This window comes from Kwoniella shivajii, chromosome 1 (assembly GCF_035658355.1).
Source record: "Kwoniella shivajii chromosome 1, complete sequence".
Classification (NCBI taxonomy): domain Eukaryota; kingdom Fungi; phylum Basidiomycota; class Tremellomycetes; order Tremellales; family Cryptococcaceae; genus Kwoniella; species Kwoniella shivajii.
This window is the reverse complement of record NC_085908.1, coordinates 3,485,554-3,501,705: the sequence shown is the minus strand read 5'-3', so window position 1 is coordinate 3,501,705 and position 16,152 is coordinate 3,485,554. Positions and strand designations below refer to the sequence as shown.

The window sequence follows — 16,152 nt, the reverse complement described above, 5'->3', positions numbered from 1 at the left end:
TGTACAGTATGCACCGTACCAAGAATATCGTTCGATCTATTTTACATTTTTCACTTTTTACAATGTATTTACGCATACAACAAAAATCAAGGCTCAAAGTGCCTTCGTAAATATCCATAATATACATACACCCTCCCTTAGAATCCTTTCTATTGCTTTTTAAAATTTTATCTAGATTGATCATAATTTTCATGACCGCCAGCACCACTCCAATTCCCACTTGTGCCACTATATCCACTTGTAGTATTACTATTTGCACTTTCTCTTCTTACGAATCCACCTTCATTCCCTCCACCTCCATTTCTCGTTGTATTAGGATAGTTTGGAGTCCCGTATCCGTTTTGGGGATATACGTTATTTTGAGGATATCCAGTATCGCCCAGAAGAGGAGTTCCACTTCCATATCCGTAATTAATGTTGGGATTGGCATTATTATATGTACTATCCCTATATCCATTATTTGGTGTACCATTCCCATATAAGCTGTCTCTAAATTCGCTATCTCGAATAGTTGAATCACGATAGCCGTTGAAGTTCGGGAGACCAGCTTGATTGAAAGGAGCATTACGATAATCTGTCGAATCAGTCGTCATAATTGATGCAGGTCGAGCTTGCTATACACGTTAAACAGAGGGGAATCAGCATAACGTCTAATAGCCCCCTCGTTCACGTTATGCATTCATCACTACTCACCCTGATTTGAGGAGTAGCATGGCTAGTCAAAGGAGGCGGGGGTAGGTAATTCGAATCATGAGTATTGAAAGGGTTCATAAGAGGATTATTGAGTAGTAATGTAGGACTGAGCTCGAATCTGTATGTTGTTATTAGCTAATTTCGATCGCGTTCTTTGGGTTCGACCATACAGCCCAGCTAGACTTACACATGCTGACCAACTCCCTGTAAACCCCTGCCCAACGATCTCATATCTGCAGCTCTTTGACAAATGTGGATCTGAGGTTCTTGAATTTTAGTCTCATCTCCATATCCACTAGTTCATGATGGCTGAGGTTAGCTATCTGAGTGTCCGTCTGAGATGTACTGTAGTGATAACTCACTTCTTGCCAGGATTATCGACAGGTTGATGTTTATGTCCACCAGAGCCGCTGCAACGTCCGTTGATCAGCTTAATGGTTAATTCAAGACAATTGCACAAATCAGCTACTCACTCCCATGTAAGTCGAAGATCACTTCCAGTGTAAATCTGTAGTAATTTGGCAGTGTCGATATGTCTGATCTCGATGAAAGGTGCTGAGATGAGCAAGAGATAAGGTGGATGGAAGGCGATACTATCAGGTCGACCTTCCCATTCAATCGCTCGACAATCTCTATTGGGCTCGCCATGACTAAGAAGCCAGGTTACACATGAGTTGAGTACTTTGCACACACAGACTACCAGAGCGTAAAAAGAAGCATACCGATTAACATAAACACCAAAGGCTATAAAGTCATAATATCAGCTTCGGGCATACCAAAACAAACGAGAATGTCAAAAATGTCAATACTTACAATCATAACAAAGCAAGAACTCAGTCTCGGTCGATCTAAACATTCCCAACGGTTTTCCGGCCTCACATTTCCTCTGAATCTCGGCGAGCATAGGTTTCTCCCGGATTTTAGCAGGATCGAAAATAGGTATACTTCCGCCTTTGAGACTGAGAGTGAAACACAACTTTAGCTTGCTTATATTGTGGGGCGAGTACCTCTGGGACAGGACAAAGTAGAATGTCAGTTTACTTACTCAGTAAGATCCATTATCTCAAACCCTTTGGAACAAACAATAGCCATCTTATGCTTCAGGAAATGTAGACCGTACACTTCTGCAGGAAGGTAAAACATTTTATAAGGTCTGAACCAATCTGAACCTTTACCCAAGAATCCAAATGGTCTTCTTTGTCTTGGATCTTCAGCAGTCTTATTTAGAACGGGCTCAAGGATTTTAAATGTTGATTGGGTCTACAGATTGATCACAATCTGATTAGCTCAAAATGACATGTATACAGGTATAAACGGCGACTCACAGTTTCTTTCTTCATTGTAACCACCAGAGTTCTGCCATCCAATCTGCCAACTGTGAAGAACGATATCTCTTCTCGTGGCATGGTGATCCTCTCGGGAGCAGTCTTGTATTGATTCCTTTGCGCAGCTGAAGGAACCAGCGCTTCAATATGATATGCGAAGAGTGACTAGCAAGATAAGACAAAAACTCTAATCAGCTACCGTTGAAAAGACTATACAGGCTTCATGTCAGTGAATACGAGTACTCACCTTGTCAGACAAAACAAGGAACATTCCAAATTCTTCCAAGACAGCAACATTGGTGACATTCTTCACATGAAGTACTTTCCTCAATGATGGCGAATCACCACGAAGTCCTATCCAAACACCATCTTGACAACCTATAGCAACAAGTTTACGATTATCGGAAGTTGCTGTTGACAGGCAGCGAGCATCAGCACGCGTCATACGGTAACAACCAAATGCACAAAATGTCAAAGAGGACTTACTGAAAGGACAACTACATGTCACACGACCAGTATATTTGTCCTCTTTGTCTTTTGGAACTGCATAATTGGGTGCCATATAGAAAGTATTCTCACTAAGCGGAATCATCTCAAATACCTGGAAATTCACCGAGATCAGTTTTGTCCTAAGCTGTGACATGAAAAAGCTCACCTTCCCAGCATCGTTCACTTCCAACCTCAATACCTTGGCATGCTGCAATTTCTCTTTCCATTCTTCTCTAGCCGAGAACGAATCAGCCCAGAGAGTATAGGATCCACCTAGTTGACCTTGACCAATAAAAGAGATACTGAACGGATAGACAGTACGGTTATCTCTGTCACTTGATGAGTTCACTGGGTCATCTGTGGTGGCATCGGAATTACCACCTCCTACACCAAATAATCGGCCAGAGTTTCGTTGCCTTGACGCATCGGAGAAGTTACCCAATGATAGGAGTTCCAATGGGATTGGCTGGTAAGGCTACGATGAGCTATCTGGATTGAATGGACTACCAAGTGTGCTTACCCTTCGATTAATGATGTATCGCACTTGTCGATGAGTCTCTTTTCTCGAAGATCGAGATGCTCGTTCGGGCTTGGCAAGTACCACTGAGATGACACAAGTCAGCATTCACTCCGTAGAAGAACGTCAGATTACGTACGGTAATGGTCAAAGAGAAGGACAATGAGTTCAGTCCAGCTACCACCGATTGAACCTTCAGGTTGTCTAAACACTCTTCCTTTGTGGATCAGTTCTCGCATGGGATTGGCAAGATCAAGATCTTTGACCTGTTCGATGATACCATGTCAGCTCACAGCCATCGGGCTGATCGTGCGCGATGAGACAATTAGTAAGAAACGATGACTCACCATTCTAGGACCGAATCTACTTCCGTCAAGAGTATGCTGGAATCCCCATAATTCAACTTTCGATTCGTTCACAGCTACACCTTTCTGAGTTGATTTGCCTAAATCGGTTATGACTTCCATTACTCCTGGAATCTGCTCTATATCAGGGTGATCGGGTGGTCCCACGGCTTTTAGTGATTTTAGGATATCAGCTAAGAGTAGGTTATATCGTAGTAAACGAGGGATAGGTCGATTGATAAAGTGATATATATCCTGTCTGTTCGCAGTAGGATCTTTCAGGCAGCTCTGCGGAATCAAAGAAATCAGTATAGGTAATCGCCAATGCGTGATTGATGCAGTATGGATAGAAATGGGCTGTGTTTTCTCGGAACACCAGTTACTCACTTGCAAGAAAGCTGCAAACTTTGGATTTCCATGTTCCTCTTCTTGCACTTTAGCTTTAGCAATAGGATAATGAGTTACATATTCCATGTAAGCTTCTTGCCAATTCAATGCGGCGTCAAATATCAGATCTGATATCATTCCGAAATGAGGATGTTGTTCCAATTGCCTAAATTGAAGATTTTCAAGTAATCTAGAATGGACTTCCAGTAATGAACGATAGTTGTGGAACGCTTCATCAAGGAATACGTCTAATCGGTTTCGATCTATCACTGCTGGATCCGCCAACCGAAGTCCGTTCACGAATAGCTAAACGGTAAGACTAATCAGTGAGGAAACTAACTAGTGTCCTAAATTATGAATGACGAGCAACGAACTGTCTCGACCGTTTCTAGATCTGCAACATATTCCATTTCACCTTGAATAAGTTCCCATATTTGCCTATATCAAAAAGGTGTTGTCAGCTCGTGCCGTCAATGCAGTCTCACACTCGTTTCATTCAGGATGTATTTGCCTCGACCGCTGAATCTTCGTCATATCTAAAGAGCGTGATACTCGGGATGAACGCCACTCACATTTGCCTCTTCTGTTCCTTCTTTTCGATTCCTGCTCTTTGTTCTTCAGGAACAAGATCGTACCATTGTAACTTTCCAGCTGGACCTCTTCCTTTTGAAGCATGGAACAATTTGAGCTGAGATAAACTCGAGATGTTTTGGATAGATTGTAAAGCTTGATACAAGAATTCTCTATCTGGATCTTCTTCATCCGTCGCATTCAAAATACCTTCCAGCACAGCCGGATATCTTTGTAATTGAGTAGAAGGTCTTGTTATTAGGTATTTGATGTCTCTTCTACGATCATTTTCTCTTATGATTCGCTAAATGTAATGGATAAATCGTAATCGTAAGCTCAACCTCTGTCCAATGGACTCCGGAGAGGGATCGAGTGGGACAAGGAAGTTGACTTACCTCCACGAACAATCTAAAATCAGGATTTTCCTCCATTTCTTTGGTCAAAGCCAATTCAGCTTGAGGTAATTTACCCGTATATTCAGGATATATATTTCTGAATTCTGTCGCTGCTTGTAAGAATAAATCTCCCACAAAGAAAATGATAGGTTGTTCTCTCATTCTAATTGAAAATTCTTCGATGAGTCTTCTACAAGCTTCTCTTAGTTCCAAAGCATTATTGAAAACTTCATGAATGAATTGTTCTCTTCTATACTCATCTCTTATGATTGGTGGATTCGCATTTCTTATTCCTTCGATAAATAGCTTTTCCATGGATGTTAAATCTGTTTCATATGCAATTTCAGATGAATATGCTTGACGTATAATATTCTGTCTTGCCATTTGTGTTGAATCAAGATCATGTAATAATATAGGATCAACATCTTCTTTCCAATCTCCAAATTTGACACTTGCAGGTGTAGGTAAAGCTGTCGTGTCGATCTTTTCCAGAAAGCTATTTGGATTCGTTTTGTATGGACATCGAGGAGCATAACATCTATTATCACCTGAACAAGAAGGTGAGTAACATCTTGTTGCCATTGACATGAGACCTTTTGGTAATTCAGTCGTTAATCCGTCCCCACCTGAACCCATACCTTCCATCTCGCCCATAAATCGGAAAACGTCATCAGAGGCATCACGAAGGGGTTTGATATCCCAATCCACTTCAACGAACCACAATTGATTTTGAAGTGATAAAGCCGTAGCATGAGCAAAACGGCGATCGTTTGGCGAATCTCGGGTATGAGGCGGCAGCAAGCTCTGGATTGTTGTCTGTTCGAAGTCTGCGTCAGCACGAGCCACAAATATTTGATGTAAGTCATTTTGACTCACAACTATATCCTTCCCGGTGAAGCTGTCGACCCAAGCTATACCCGCTTTGATATGTCTACCCCTTTCTACCTTGTCTCGAAGTTGCAAAGCCATCTCACTGACGAACGCAGGTTGGAAGAACCTGATCTCGTTAACATCCAATTCTTCTTCGTCTTCTTCATCCCAATCTTCATCTTCGTCATACCCCTCACTCGGTCCACCATCTTCGTCAAACTCGTTCCTATGGCTCTGATGAATCTGTAATTTCCTTTCTACCCAATGGGCTGGCTGTTGAGTCTGTTCTTGCCACGAAGGAGATAACTCAAATGATATCCTCGTGTTTCTAGATGAGATTGAAGGGTGTAGAGACGAGTTCAAGGATCTTTGTCTATGTGGTGTACCGTCCTGTAGAGAAGAGTTGGAAGTTAAAGCTGATATTGACTGAGCATCGGAGTCACTTGCTGTAATACTATGATTCGTAACTCCACTCCTTGTGGATTCTTCTCTTCGAATTGGTGCCGGAACCGTCTCATTGCTACTCCAGGTTCCTTCTTCATCTGCTGGCAAAGCGGAAGTATTGGATTGAGGTTGCGGAACAGGAAAAGAGACGTTTCCTGATGCATCATCCGATTGATCTCGTTTCACAGGTGCGCCGAGAATACCACCTTGTTGCTCAAAACGCTTGTCATCTCCTTTTGGTGTTGTTGGATACGCCTCACCGCCTGGTCCGATTGTAGCACCACTTTCAGCTCGATTTCTATTCGTCCTGCTACCATCCAAGTAAGGCAGATTAGGAGGTTCAGCATACCAGTCATTTTGAGTGGGAGTTCCACGTCCACTTGAAGCTTCGTTGATGATATTAGGAGGAGCCAATCCGTTTGAACCTGCGAGCAAAAACCCTGCACCACTGTTTCTTTCATCTACTGTACCCAAATCACCGAATCGTTCTAATATAGGTAACCATGAATCTTGATCGCCGTTTTTACTGGTGAGACCAGTATCGACGCTGGACATCGGGGTGGAGTGAGAGGTGCTGCGGGATACGCTCGGGGATGTGAGCGAACTCGTTGTGGTAGGAAAAGTGGAGTGAGTATATGAAGGTAAGCGGGATGGACTAGGTGGAGATTGATATTGGCTCAATGAGGTATTCGAGCTGGAAGAACGAAGGCTTTTGGATCCATATTGATCTTCGTCACGTAATTGATCCACCTTCCCTGACGGATGGCGTGAGATAGGGGGCGTCGACTGTGTAGCTTGTCGGTGAAGTGGAGGAGGTGAAATGTATGAGGACGAAGCGTATAGTTGCGAAGGTCTAGGGGGCGGAGGTGGAGGTGGTGTGTTGTCTTCTGGAAATGAAGGACCTGATGCTGTTCTATTTCTAGCTGTTGGCCCTGGCACAGAAGGGAGAGCTCTACCACCCATCGGTCTTGGTGGAGGAAGCGGAGATGGGGAGCTGCTTTGTTGTGAAGGAGGTGTAGGCAGTGCCCTTCTTCCTGAAGAGCCTATCGATCCAGTATTTGAGCTTGGATTGGCAGTAGGAGGGGTGCTGTAAGCTGGATGAGGGTTTGGGGGCGGATTAGAAGCTGGAGGTTGGGTAGGTGGAGGTTGGGTAGGAAGAGGTCTTCTGTTCGCCGATGAATTGACAGGCGTTATTGATCGAGGTCGATCTGAATAACCAAATTCATTCAGGTTACCACTTGGCAATTTTGGTAAACCCTGTCCCAATCCTGCATTGTGGAATGGGAGTTGAGGCGTGACAATTGGTTGTCTACGATTGTTCGTATCTGTGGATGGTAAACTTCGAGAAGCTGAATGCGAAGGTATGGATGGTTGCTGAGACATTTACGATGATTTAATGCTAAAGAGCGTGTCTGAAATGAGCGGTCGTTGACTTGGTGATTGTGAAATTAATTTGGTTTGGTCCCATCAAGATATGAGGGTCATGCGTATCTGTGAAAAGTCCGGTCAAACCTTGTTCTTGGCAGTTTGTGCAGATAGCCCAAAAGGAAGCAGAAACCAAAGAGAGAGTCGTTTTTCCAGACAGCCGATGCGATTTTGTGATTGTTTTTCGGGAGTATGTGTTCAACAGAGCACTAGGACGATGATTATATGGTTCCTGATTTAGCCTAGCACTAGTATTGGTGTTGGAGACTATGATTTTGATGTCAGTAGTGGGTTCAATGTCGGTCGTCGTTCAATCATCCTTGTTCATCATCTTCTTTCATTCTCTCATCATTCACTGACACTGTTTATCCCGGATTAGGGGGGGTGGAGGTGTCGGCCTTTTCCCCGCGCATCGCAATAGCTAAAAGTGGAGATACAGAGATATCTCCGTTCAGCGGAAGCAAAACAGAATGCCACTTCTTTCCAAAACTGCTAGGTGCCTGACTGAATCACGTGACAGTCTCGGGACGGCCGATGCGAGATAAGGAAAAAACAAGGGTGAAATTAAAAAACGGTAATTTATTGATTTCCTTGCCACGTGTTCTTGGGGGATACTCATATTTTTGACTCGCAAACCACAACGGTTGCTTTCTGGTTATCTAAACTTCGTTTAAAGAAAAAAATAAACTAAAACAAAATTCATTATCAGTTCGTTCAATACGTTCAATACTACTCGTATTCCGTCTTTTTGTTTCCACTGTTTCACCAAACACATCCTTCATTGCTGAGGTACGGCTCCGGCATCTCTTCCACTGGCCTTCTCAAAGTCAAGAACTAGTCTGCTCGAAGACTGGTAATCCTTACATCCGCCCTTTTCTTGCAAAAAGAACGGAAATCAATACACGTTCAACATGTTGCGAACCATCCCCGTTTGTCGACCCTCCTTCGCTGGTCGTTCTCTTCGTTCGTTCCCTTCTCTCACTGTTAGGCGAGTAGCGCCACAACAATCTAGATCGTACGCCGTGGCTGCTCCTGCAGTAGGGTCATTCGGTCAAGTAGATGGTGAACCTACTCTCAACTCTCCATCAGAATTGGCCAGACGAATCTCAGCTAAAGTCTTACCTAAGTTGGAGAAACCTGATGTGAAGAAAGTCTTAGTTGTAGGAAGTGGTGGTTTGAGTATTGGTCAAGCGGGAGAGTTTGATTACTCTGGTAAGTCAACTTGTCTGATTCTGTGAAAGGCTTCTCATCTATAAAACCATGATTCATTTTTTAACTGAACGTTGTTTTTGCTTGACTGGAATAGGCTCGCAAGCTATTAAAGCACTTCGGGAATCTAATATATCAACAATCCTCATCAACCCAAACATTGCAACCATTCAAACATCTCATCACTTGGCAAATGAAATTTACTTTTTACCGGTGACAGCAGATTACGTAGCATATGTATTGGAAAAAGAAAGACCGGATGGTATCTTATTGACATTTGGTGGTCAATCAGCTTTGAACGTTGGTATACAACTTGATAAAATGGGTGTACTTGAAAGAGTAGGTGTCAAAGTCTTAGGTACTCCAATTAGAACTTTGGAAGTCTCAGAAGATAGAGATTTGTTCGTTCAAGCTTTGAACGGTTAGTGGAAATCTCTCCCCTATCATTGATCATTAGGGTGTTTCCCTGGAATATAAGCTAATATATGAGCATAATCCAGAAATCGATATCCCAGCTGCTCAATCAACAGCTGTGTCAACTATTCAAGATGCTCTTAACGCAGCTAAAGAAATCGGTTATCCCATCATTCTTCGTTCCGCGTTCTCTCTCGGTGGTCTCGGTTCAGGTTTCGCTCACGATGAAGAAGAACTTCGAAATCTTGCTGCCAAATCTCTTTCCCTGTCTCCCCAAGTACTGATTGAGAAATCTCTCAAAGGATGGAAAGAACTTGAATACGAAGTCGTCCGAGACGCTGCCGATGTGAGTACCGACTCCATACTACTTCACTATCGCCTGTGTGGCTTGACTGACGAAAATTCCCAGAACACCATTATCTGCTGTAACATGGAGAACTTCGATCCTCTCGGTACACACACTGGTGATTCTATCGTTGTCGCACCTTCTCAGACTCTTTCCGACGATGAATACCATATGCTTCGAAGTGCCGCTATCAAGATCGTACGACATGTCGGTGTTGTCGGTGAATGTAACGTAAGTCACATGCATTCGACACAAGACAAATGAGCTAACTTGTCCCAAAGGTTCAATATGCTCTCGACCCTCACTCTCGAGATTACCGAGTCATCGAGATGAACGCTCGTCTTTCTCGATCTAGGTAAGCTACACAGCGTCCTCGAAGGGAGATGGTTCAACTGACCATGAGTTCAGTGCCCTTGCTTCGAAAGCTACTGGATACCCTCTTGCATATACTGCCGCCAAGATCGCTCTTGGACACACTCTTCCAGAGCTTCCCAACGCCGTCACTAAATCGACCACTGCTTGTTTCGAACCTTCTCTTGATTACATCGTTACCAAGATGCCTAAATGGGATTTGGCCAAATTCCAACATGTTGAGCGAAACGTTGGATCAGCCATGAAGTCAGTCGGTGAAGTCATGGCTATCGGTCGAACATTTGAAGAATCGTTACAAAAAGCTATTCGACAAGTAGACCCCAACTTCTTTGGATTTGACGCTTATTGGAAACCTGAAGATATGCAAACTGCCCTTGCTGAAAACAACGATCGACGATTATTCGCCATTGCTCATGCCATGTTGAATCTCGACTATACCGTTGATCGATTACATGAGATTACCAAAATCGACAAATGGTTCTTATACAAACTCGAAAATATCGTCACTGTTTATAAACAACTCCAATCTACTCCATTCAAACAAATAGACAAAGATCTTATACTCACAGCTAAGAAAACTGGTTTCTCAGATTTACATATATCTCAATTGACCGGTGTCAAAGAAGGTGAAGTGCGATCCAAACGAAAATCATTTGGTGTAACTCCATTTGTCAAACGTATCGATACGCTCGCTGCTGAATTCCCAGCATACACAAATTACCTTTATACCACATATAACGCCTCAACACATGATGTCGACTTTGACGAGAATGGAACTATGGTCTTAGGTTCAGGTGTATACCGAATTGGTTCCTCAGTAGAATTCGATTGGTGTGCAGTAACTTGTTCTAGAGCAATCAGGGATTTGGGTAAAAAAACAATCATGATCAACTATAATCCCGAAACTGTATCTACCGATTTCGACGAAGCCGATAGATTGTATTTCGAAGAGTTGAACTTTGAGAGAGTTATGGATATTTACGAAATGGAAAATGCCGAAGGTGTAGTCGTCAGTGTGGGAGGTAAGTGAAAATTACTTTGGCTGTACATCATACCGAGCTCATCTTGTTAAATTATAGGTCAACTGCCTCAAAACATTGCTCTTCGACTTAAGAACTCCGGTGTCAATGTTCTCGGTACTGATCCCGAACAAATTGACAACGCCGAAGATCGACACAAGTTCTCTTCCATCTTGGACTCTATCGGCGTTGATCAACCTGCATGGGTCGAAGCCACCTCCTTAGAATCTGCTAAAGCTTTCGCTGCTAAAGTCGGATACCCAGTACTTATTCGACCATCTTACGTCCTTTCAGGAGCAGCCATGAACGTCGTCTGGGATGAAGCTTCATTAGATAAAAACTTAACTGCAGCCACAGATGTGTCACCTTTACATCCAGTAGTCATCTCTCAATTCATCGACAACGCCCAAGAAATCGATGTGGACGCAGTAGCTCACAATGGTCAATTACTAGTACATGCCGTTTCAGAACATGTCGAAAACGCAGGTGTACATTCAGGTGATGCGACATTGGTCTTACCACCTTTCTCATTACCCGAAAGTGACATGGATAGATTCAAGGAAATCGCTCAAAAGGTAGCTAAAGCTTTCGAAATCTCCGGTCCATTCAACATGCAAATCATTAGAAAACCAGAAGAAAATGGTCTCCCAGCAGAATTGAAAGTCATCGAATGCAATTTACGGGCTTCTAGATCATTCCCATTTGTCTCCAAAGTTTTAGGTAAAAACTTTATCGATATAGCTGCCGCTGCCATCATGTGAGTTGATCACTTTCCGGTTGATGACAAGAGTAAGTGATTCACGATGGAGGCTGATGATACTGCAACACCGCTATAGGAACGAGAACGTACCTGCTCCAATCGACTTGATGAAAGAACAGAGAGATTACGTCGCAATCAAAGTACCTCAATTCTCCTGGACTCGATTACCAGGTGCCGATCCTTTCTTGGGTGTTGAAATGGCTTCTACAGGTGAAGTCGCATCGTTCGGTAAAGACGTTCATGAGGCATACTGGGCTGTGAGTAGTCGATTCTGCACGGAAAGAGAGATTGCTTTGACTGATGTTGTGATGATTTTCCAGGCATTACTGTCTGTCAACGGATTCAAATTACCTAAAAAGAACTCTGGTATCTTGTTAGGAGGAGATATCTCCAGGACTGAAATGCCAACGATAGCAAACAACCTGTTATCTCTTGGATTCAAATTATACACATACGATGGAAAAGTCGAAAACTTCATCAATGAACAACCAAACTTATCAATCAAGAAGATATACGTACCCGTGAAAGATAAGAGAAAGCTCAGAGAAGTGTTGGAAGAGAATGAAATCTCATGCGTTATAGATATAGCCCGATCCAGAGCTGTATCTACTTCTGAAGCTGAATACGCTGCCAGAAGAGCTGCTGTCGATTTCGGTATTCCTGTGAGTTGAGGTATCCTATTCTCTGTTCCGACCAGATAATGGACCCCTTCTCTGTTCATTTGTGAAGATCTTCTTTGAAAGACGATCACTTCATCTCATCTTCAATCTTACCTACAATCATGTCATTCTTGATATAAACGCTGACATTTCCCCCTTGTTACCCATCACACTAGCTTATCAACAACGCTAAACTCGCCGTCTTGTTCACAGAGACATTACAAAAGAAATTCCACAAATCACCTTTACCTTATATCGAAGGAACCAACCCACCTGAAGTTAAATCATGGAGGGAGTTCGTAGGTGAAGAGAGGGCTTATTGATGACACTTCTTTAAAGAGTGTGGCATTTAGAGTTTTAGTAACGGTACAGAGGTATTCGGTTCCATTTCATAGAATTTCAGTTTATTTCATTTTTCATTTTGGTACTTGAACACCCATGGTTATGTTCAAGGAAGGAGGCAACGCAGGAAGGAATTCTGAAAATGGGGATTTATCCGACTACAATATACATTCATCCATTCGTCATAGAAAGTGAGGTTAATGCATCGTATGACCATTCTCATGCATGCTAAAACTGCCTCATCTGAACTATACCAGTGCCACATTCATCCCCCACCAAACTCCGATATTTCGGCGTTATAGGTGTTTTTGACTGTATTGAACGAAATTTCCCTCTCCCGTTGAATTTTACGTCAGGGGGAGGGGGGGAATAATCCAAAAAATAAGTTGCCATTAGGGGGGGCTATGGTGGGATAGTGTGTGTATGGTGGTAAGTATACCACTGCACTGCTGCTCTCACAATACTACTGGTAGCATTCGATTCGTTGCATGCTTTGCTACCACTCACCCCTCTCTCCTTCCTGCCTCCCTCTCCTCCCCCACACAGTGTCTCTCTCTCTCTACCATACTCACTACTCACTGTTCATCAAGGTGGTTTAAACGTTAATCCCTTTCTACCATATCTCTTCGACTCGTCGATTCAAATTACTCTCATATAAGGTGAGTTTCCATGTCGTCCGAAGCAAATCAGAATAGTGTAAAGGATAGGAAGGAAGGGAAGTGAAAAGGAGGATTATCAAAGAAGGCATGAAGCATGCAGATTCTGTCATGCAAGAAGAACAAGGGTATTTGACAAGGAGTCAACCGATTGACAGAGGTTTGGACGGAAAATGAACCCATATGGATATGGGCTCGAGAAAGAGGCAGACAGGGATGCAAGAGGTGTTGAGACAAGAAGCTAACTTCTAAATCATGTCATCTCATCATATTCAATCTCATCTTCTTTTTTTCGACTTTTCAACCAACATTTACTCCTTACGACACATCTCTCACCTTAAATCAACACCGAACTCACTTCATCCAATCGTAGAACTCCAAAAGGAACGCCAAAGAGGCGAAGGAGTATATAAAAAAACAAAATGTCGGTTGTGTCGAAGAACATCTTCGACCTTCTTGGGGGTGAGTTTGTGTTCTTTTCTTTTATGGTTTGTGTTTGAGAATCCTTTGAAAATTCCTTACTTGTAATCCAATAATACTGAATGATACTGATTTCCTTCTCGTTGGGTAATTAACAGACGACGGAGATTCATCTCCCGCTCCTGCCCCTAAAGCTGCCGCTGCTCCTGCTAAAAAGGAGACTCCTGCACCCGCTCGAGCCGTACCAGGATCTCAACCCAGATCTCAAGGTCAAGGTCAAGGTGCAAGAGGTAGAGGTTCATACCCTTCAAGAGGTGGAAACAGATCAGCCAACCAAGGTGAAAGAGAACAAAGAAATACCGGTCCTGTATCCGCAGAAGGTAACCAAGAAGGTACTGAAACCGCAGGTGGTTTCGACGGTGAAAGACTTCGTGAGTTTGTGTTGCGTATCCTCTTCCTCTCCGCCTCGGGAGGTCAAGTAGCTTTGCATATTCTTTTCACTGTTTTTTGGCCCGCCTGCGCCCTGCTTCGTTTACAACATCCCGCCCTTCCCTTCAATCCACATGTTTCGATGCATCAACTAAAGCTAACTTGATCAAACCCTCGTCAGCCCCATCCAGAAAAGGTAACCAAGGTTCCGTCCGAGACGCCCACACCAAGGGTCCTCGAGGAAACCGACCCGCTCGAGGCGGTGCTACCTCTTCCAGAGACGTCACCTCAGGTGGTCACTCCTCTTACGGTTCAGGACACTACAGAGGTAACAAAGTACCCGCTGGAGCTGGTGAACGAAGAGTCTTCGAGAGAAAGAACCAAAACGGTGGAAATGACTCTCAAAAGAAGGTTGACCACGGATGGGGTGCCAACACCGGTGAAGCTGAATTAAAGGGTGAGTCGTGTTTTTGGAATCCGCAATTTGAGTGGAGATGAGATATTCCGCCAGGAAGAAAAGTCTTGCTGTCAAAGGGAAAAATGACATACGGGAAAGTTTGCTGATTTACCGTTCTCCCGATTTTTTAGACGAAGTTGAAGGTGAAAAAGATGCCGAAACCGAAGAGGCTCAACCTCAAACTCCCGCCCCTGAAGCCGAGGCCGCTGCTGAGGAACCCGCTGCTCCCGTCGAACCCGAGGAGCCAGAGGAAGTCACCAAATCATACGATGATTTCCTTGCTGAACGAGCTCAACAAGCTCTCAACATCCCCGGTCTCGAGAAGAAAGAGGCTAGAACCGTTCAATCTAACCTTGAAGGTACCGCTTTCGTCCGACAAGGTGTCGAGGAGTTCTTCTCCGGCAAAGTGAGTCAACTTTTTTTCCTTTCCTGTTGTGAAATCAGTATCAGTCAGTCGAATCAGAATGGTCAGCTGATCTCATATGACATTTTTGTAGTCCACCAAATCTACTGAATCCAAAGCTAAACCCAAGAAGGAGAAGGTCTTCATTGAATTCGATGGACAATTCGCTCAACCCAACCGACCTCCCAGACGAGACAACCGAGAAGGTGGTGAACAACAACGAGGTGGTCGAGGTGGTGGTCGAGGTGCCCGAGGTGGACAACGTGGTGCTCGTGGCGGAAATGGACCCAGAGGTGGTGCTCGAGGTGGAAGAGCCCCAGCTGGAATCAACGCCAACGACACCAACGCTTTCCCCGCCCTTGGAGCTTAAGCCTCTCAAAACTCGTCATCAAATCGAGTCAAAGTTGGAGTTAATATTTTTTCGGATATAGCTATTTTGGGAGGTCGCAGGGTGAAAACAATGAGAATGGATTGTTCGGGAAGAGAAGTAGAAGAGAGACAGACATTAAAATCGATGGATTTTTCTCAAATAAAAAAAAGGTCGAACAATACATATTCTTCTGCATTAACTTCTTACTTTTCATTTCTATTCCATTTCTGCTTCTTGCTGTTCGATCCTGGAGTCCTCTTACAAAAAAACCTATATCCTAAAAGAAAAAAATGAAAACTTGTTTCAAAATATACAAAAAATACCATTCACGCTTTTCACCCCCTTTTAAAACATTTCTTTGCTAGTTTTGATTCTGGAAAAATGATCATAAGCATTCATGTGCATCTATTATCTTGTCTCTCACTTCGCACTGCGCGTTTGTAGATTGAGTGGTCGAGTACATCATGAGTGATGGGAACGATGGCAATGAGATATATACCCAAAGGGTGTAGTTCCCTTATCCTGGTCACCCATTTAAACTGCGCCTCTCATCGTTGTGATTTGATTTCATTTCTCTTGTTTCTCTAGCTATTATGATGATTTGCATATGACTTTCCCATTCATCCCATTACGACACGACTATCTTACTGGTATAATTAACCACATATACGCACAATACGACGCAATATCATCACCATCATCATCAGAAGAACATAGATAACTGGGGATAGATTGTTCGTTGCAAGATTCGTATATATTGAATATCAAAGCTCGGTTACATCAACACAGCTTTCGTTCTCGCGCCATTCAACCAACCTCTCTTCCCTTTCTTGGATT

General features: G+C 43.4%; 3 protein-coding genes across 3 annotated transcripts; 2 read left to right on the top strand and 1 right to left on the bottom strand.

Moving 5' to 3' along the window:
• Positions 1–167: 167 nt before the first annotated feature.
• On the bottom strand, positions 168–7,417 carry IL334_001293 (uncharacterized protein; the record flags this gene model as incomplete). The annotated part of the gene is made up of 20 exons (XM_062933050.1): positions 168–614; positions 694–811; positions 881–988; positions 1,056–1,103; positions 1,167–1,343; positions 1,416–1,437; positions 1,507–1,652; positions 1,739–1,953; positions 2,019–2,183; positions 2,266–2,429; positions 2,505–2,619; positions 2,674–2,973; positions 3,028–3,110; positions 3,164–3,290; positions 3,372–3,656; positions 3,756–4,061; positions 4,130–4,193; positions 4,328–4,629; positions 4,721–5,536; positions 5,597–7,417. 20 exons carry the CDS (start codon positions 7,415–7,417, stop codon positions 168–170), a joined length of 5,829 nt encoding a protein of 1,942 aa, XP_062789101.1.
• A 953-nt stretch (positions 7,418–8,370) lies between these two features.
• On the top strand, positions 8,371–12,561 carry IL334_001292 (carbamoyl-phosphate synthase arginine-specific large chain; the record flags this gene model as incomplete). Its single annotated transcript, XM_062933049.1, has 10 exons — positions 8,371–8,671; positions 8,766–9,089; positions 9,169–9,428; positions 9,492–9,659; positions 9,710–9,783; positions 9,837–10,822; positions 10,880–11,576; positions 11,656–11,836; positions 11,900–12,241; positions 12,415–12,561. 10 exons carry the CDS (start codon positions 8,371–8,373, stop codon positions 12,559–12,561), a joined length of 3,480 nt encoding a protein of 1,159 aa, XP_062789100.1.
• Positions 12,562–13,658: 1,097 nt separating this feature from the next.
• Positions 13,659–15,315, top strand: IL334_001291 (uncharacterized protein; the record flags this gene model as incomplete). The annotated part of the gene is made up of 5 exons (XM_062933048.1): positions 13,659–13,698; positions 13,815–14,087; positions 14,267–14,542; positions 14,674–14,948; positions 15,040–15,315. 5 exons carry the CDS (start codon positions 13,659–13,661, stop codon positions 15,313–15,315), a joined length of 1,140 nt encoding a protein of 379 aa, XP_062789099.1.
• Positions 15,316–16,152: the final 837 nt, after the last annotated feature.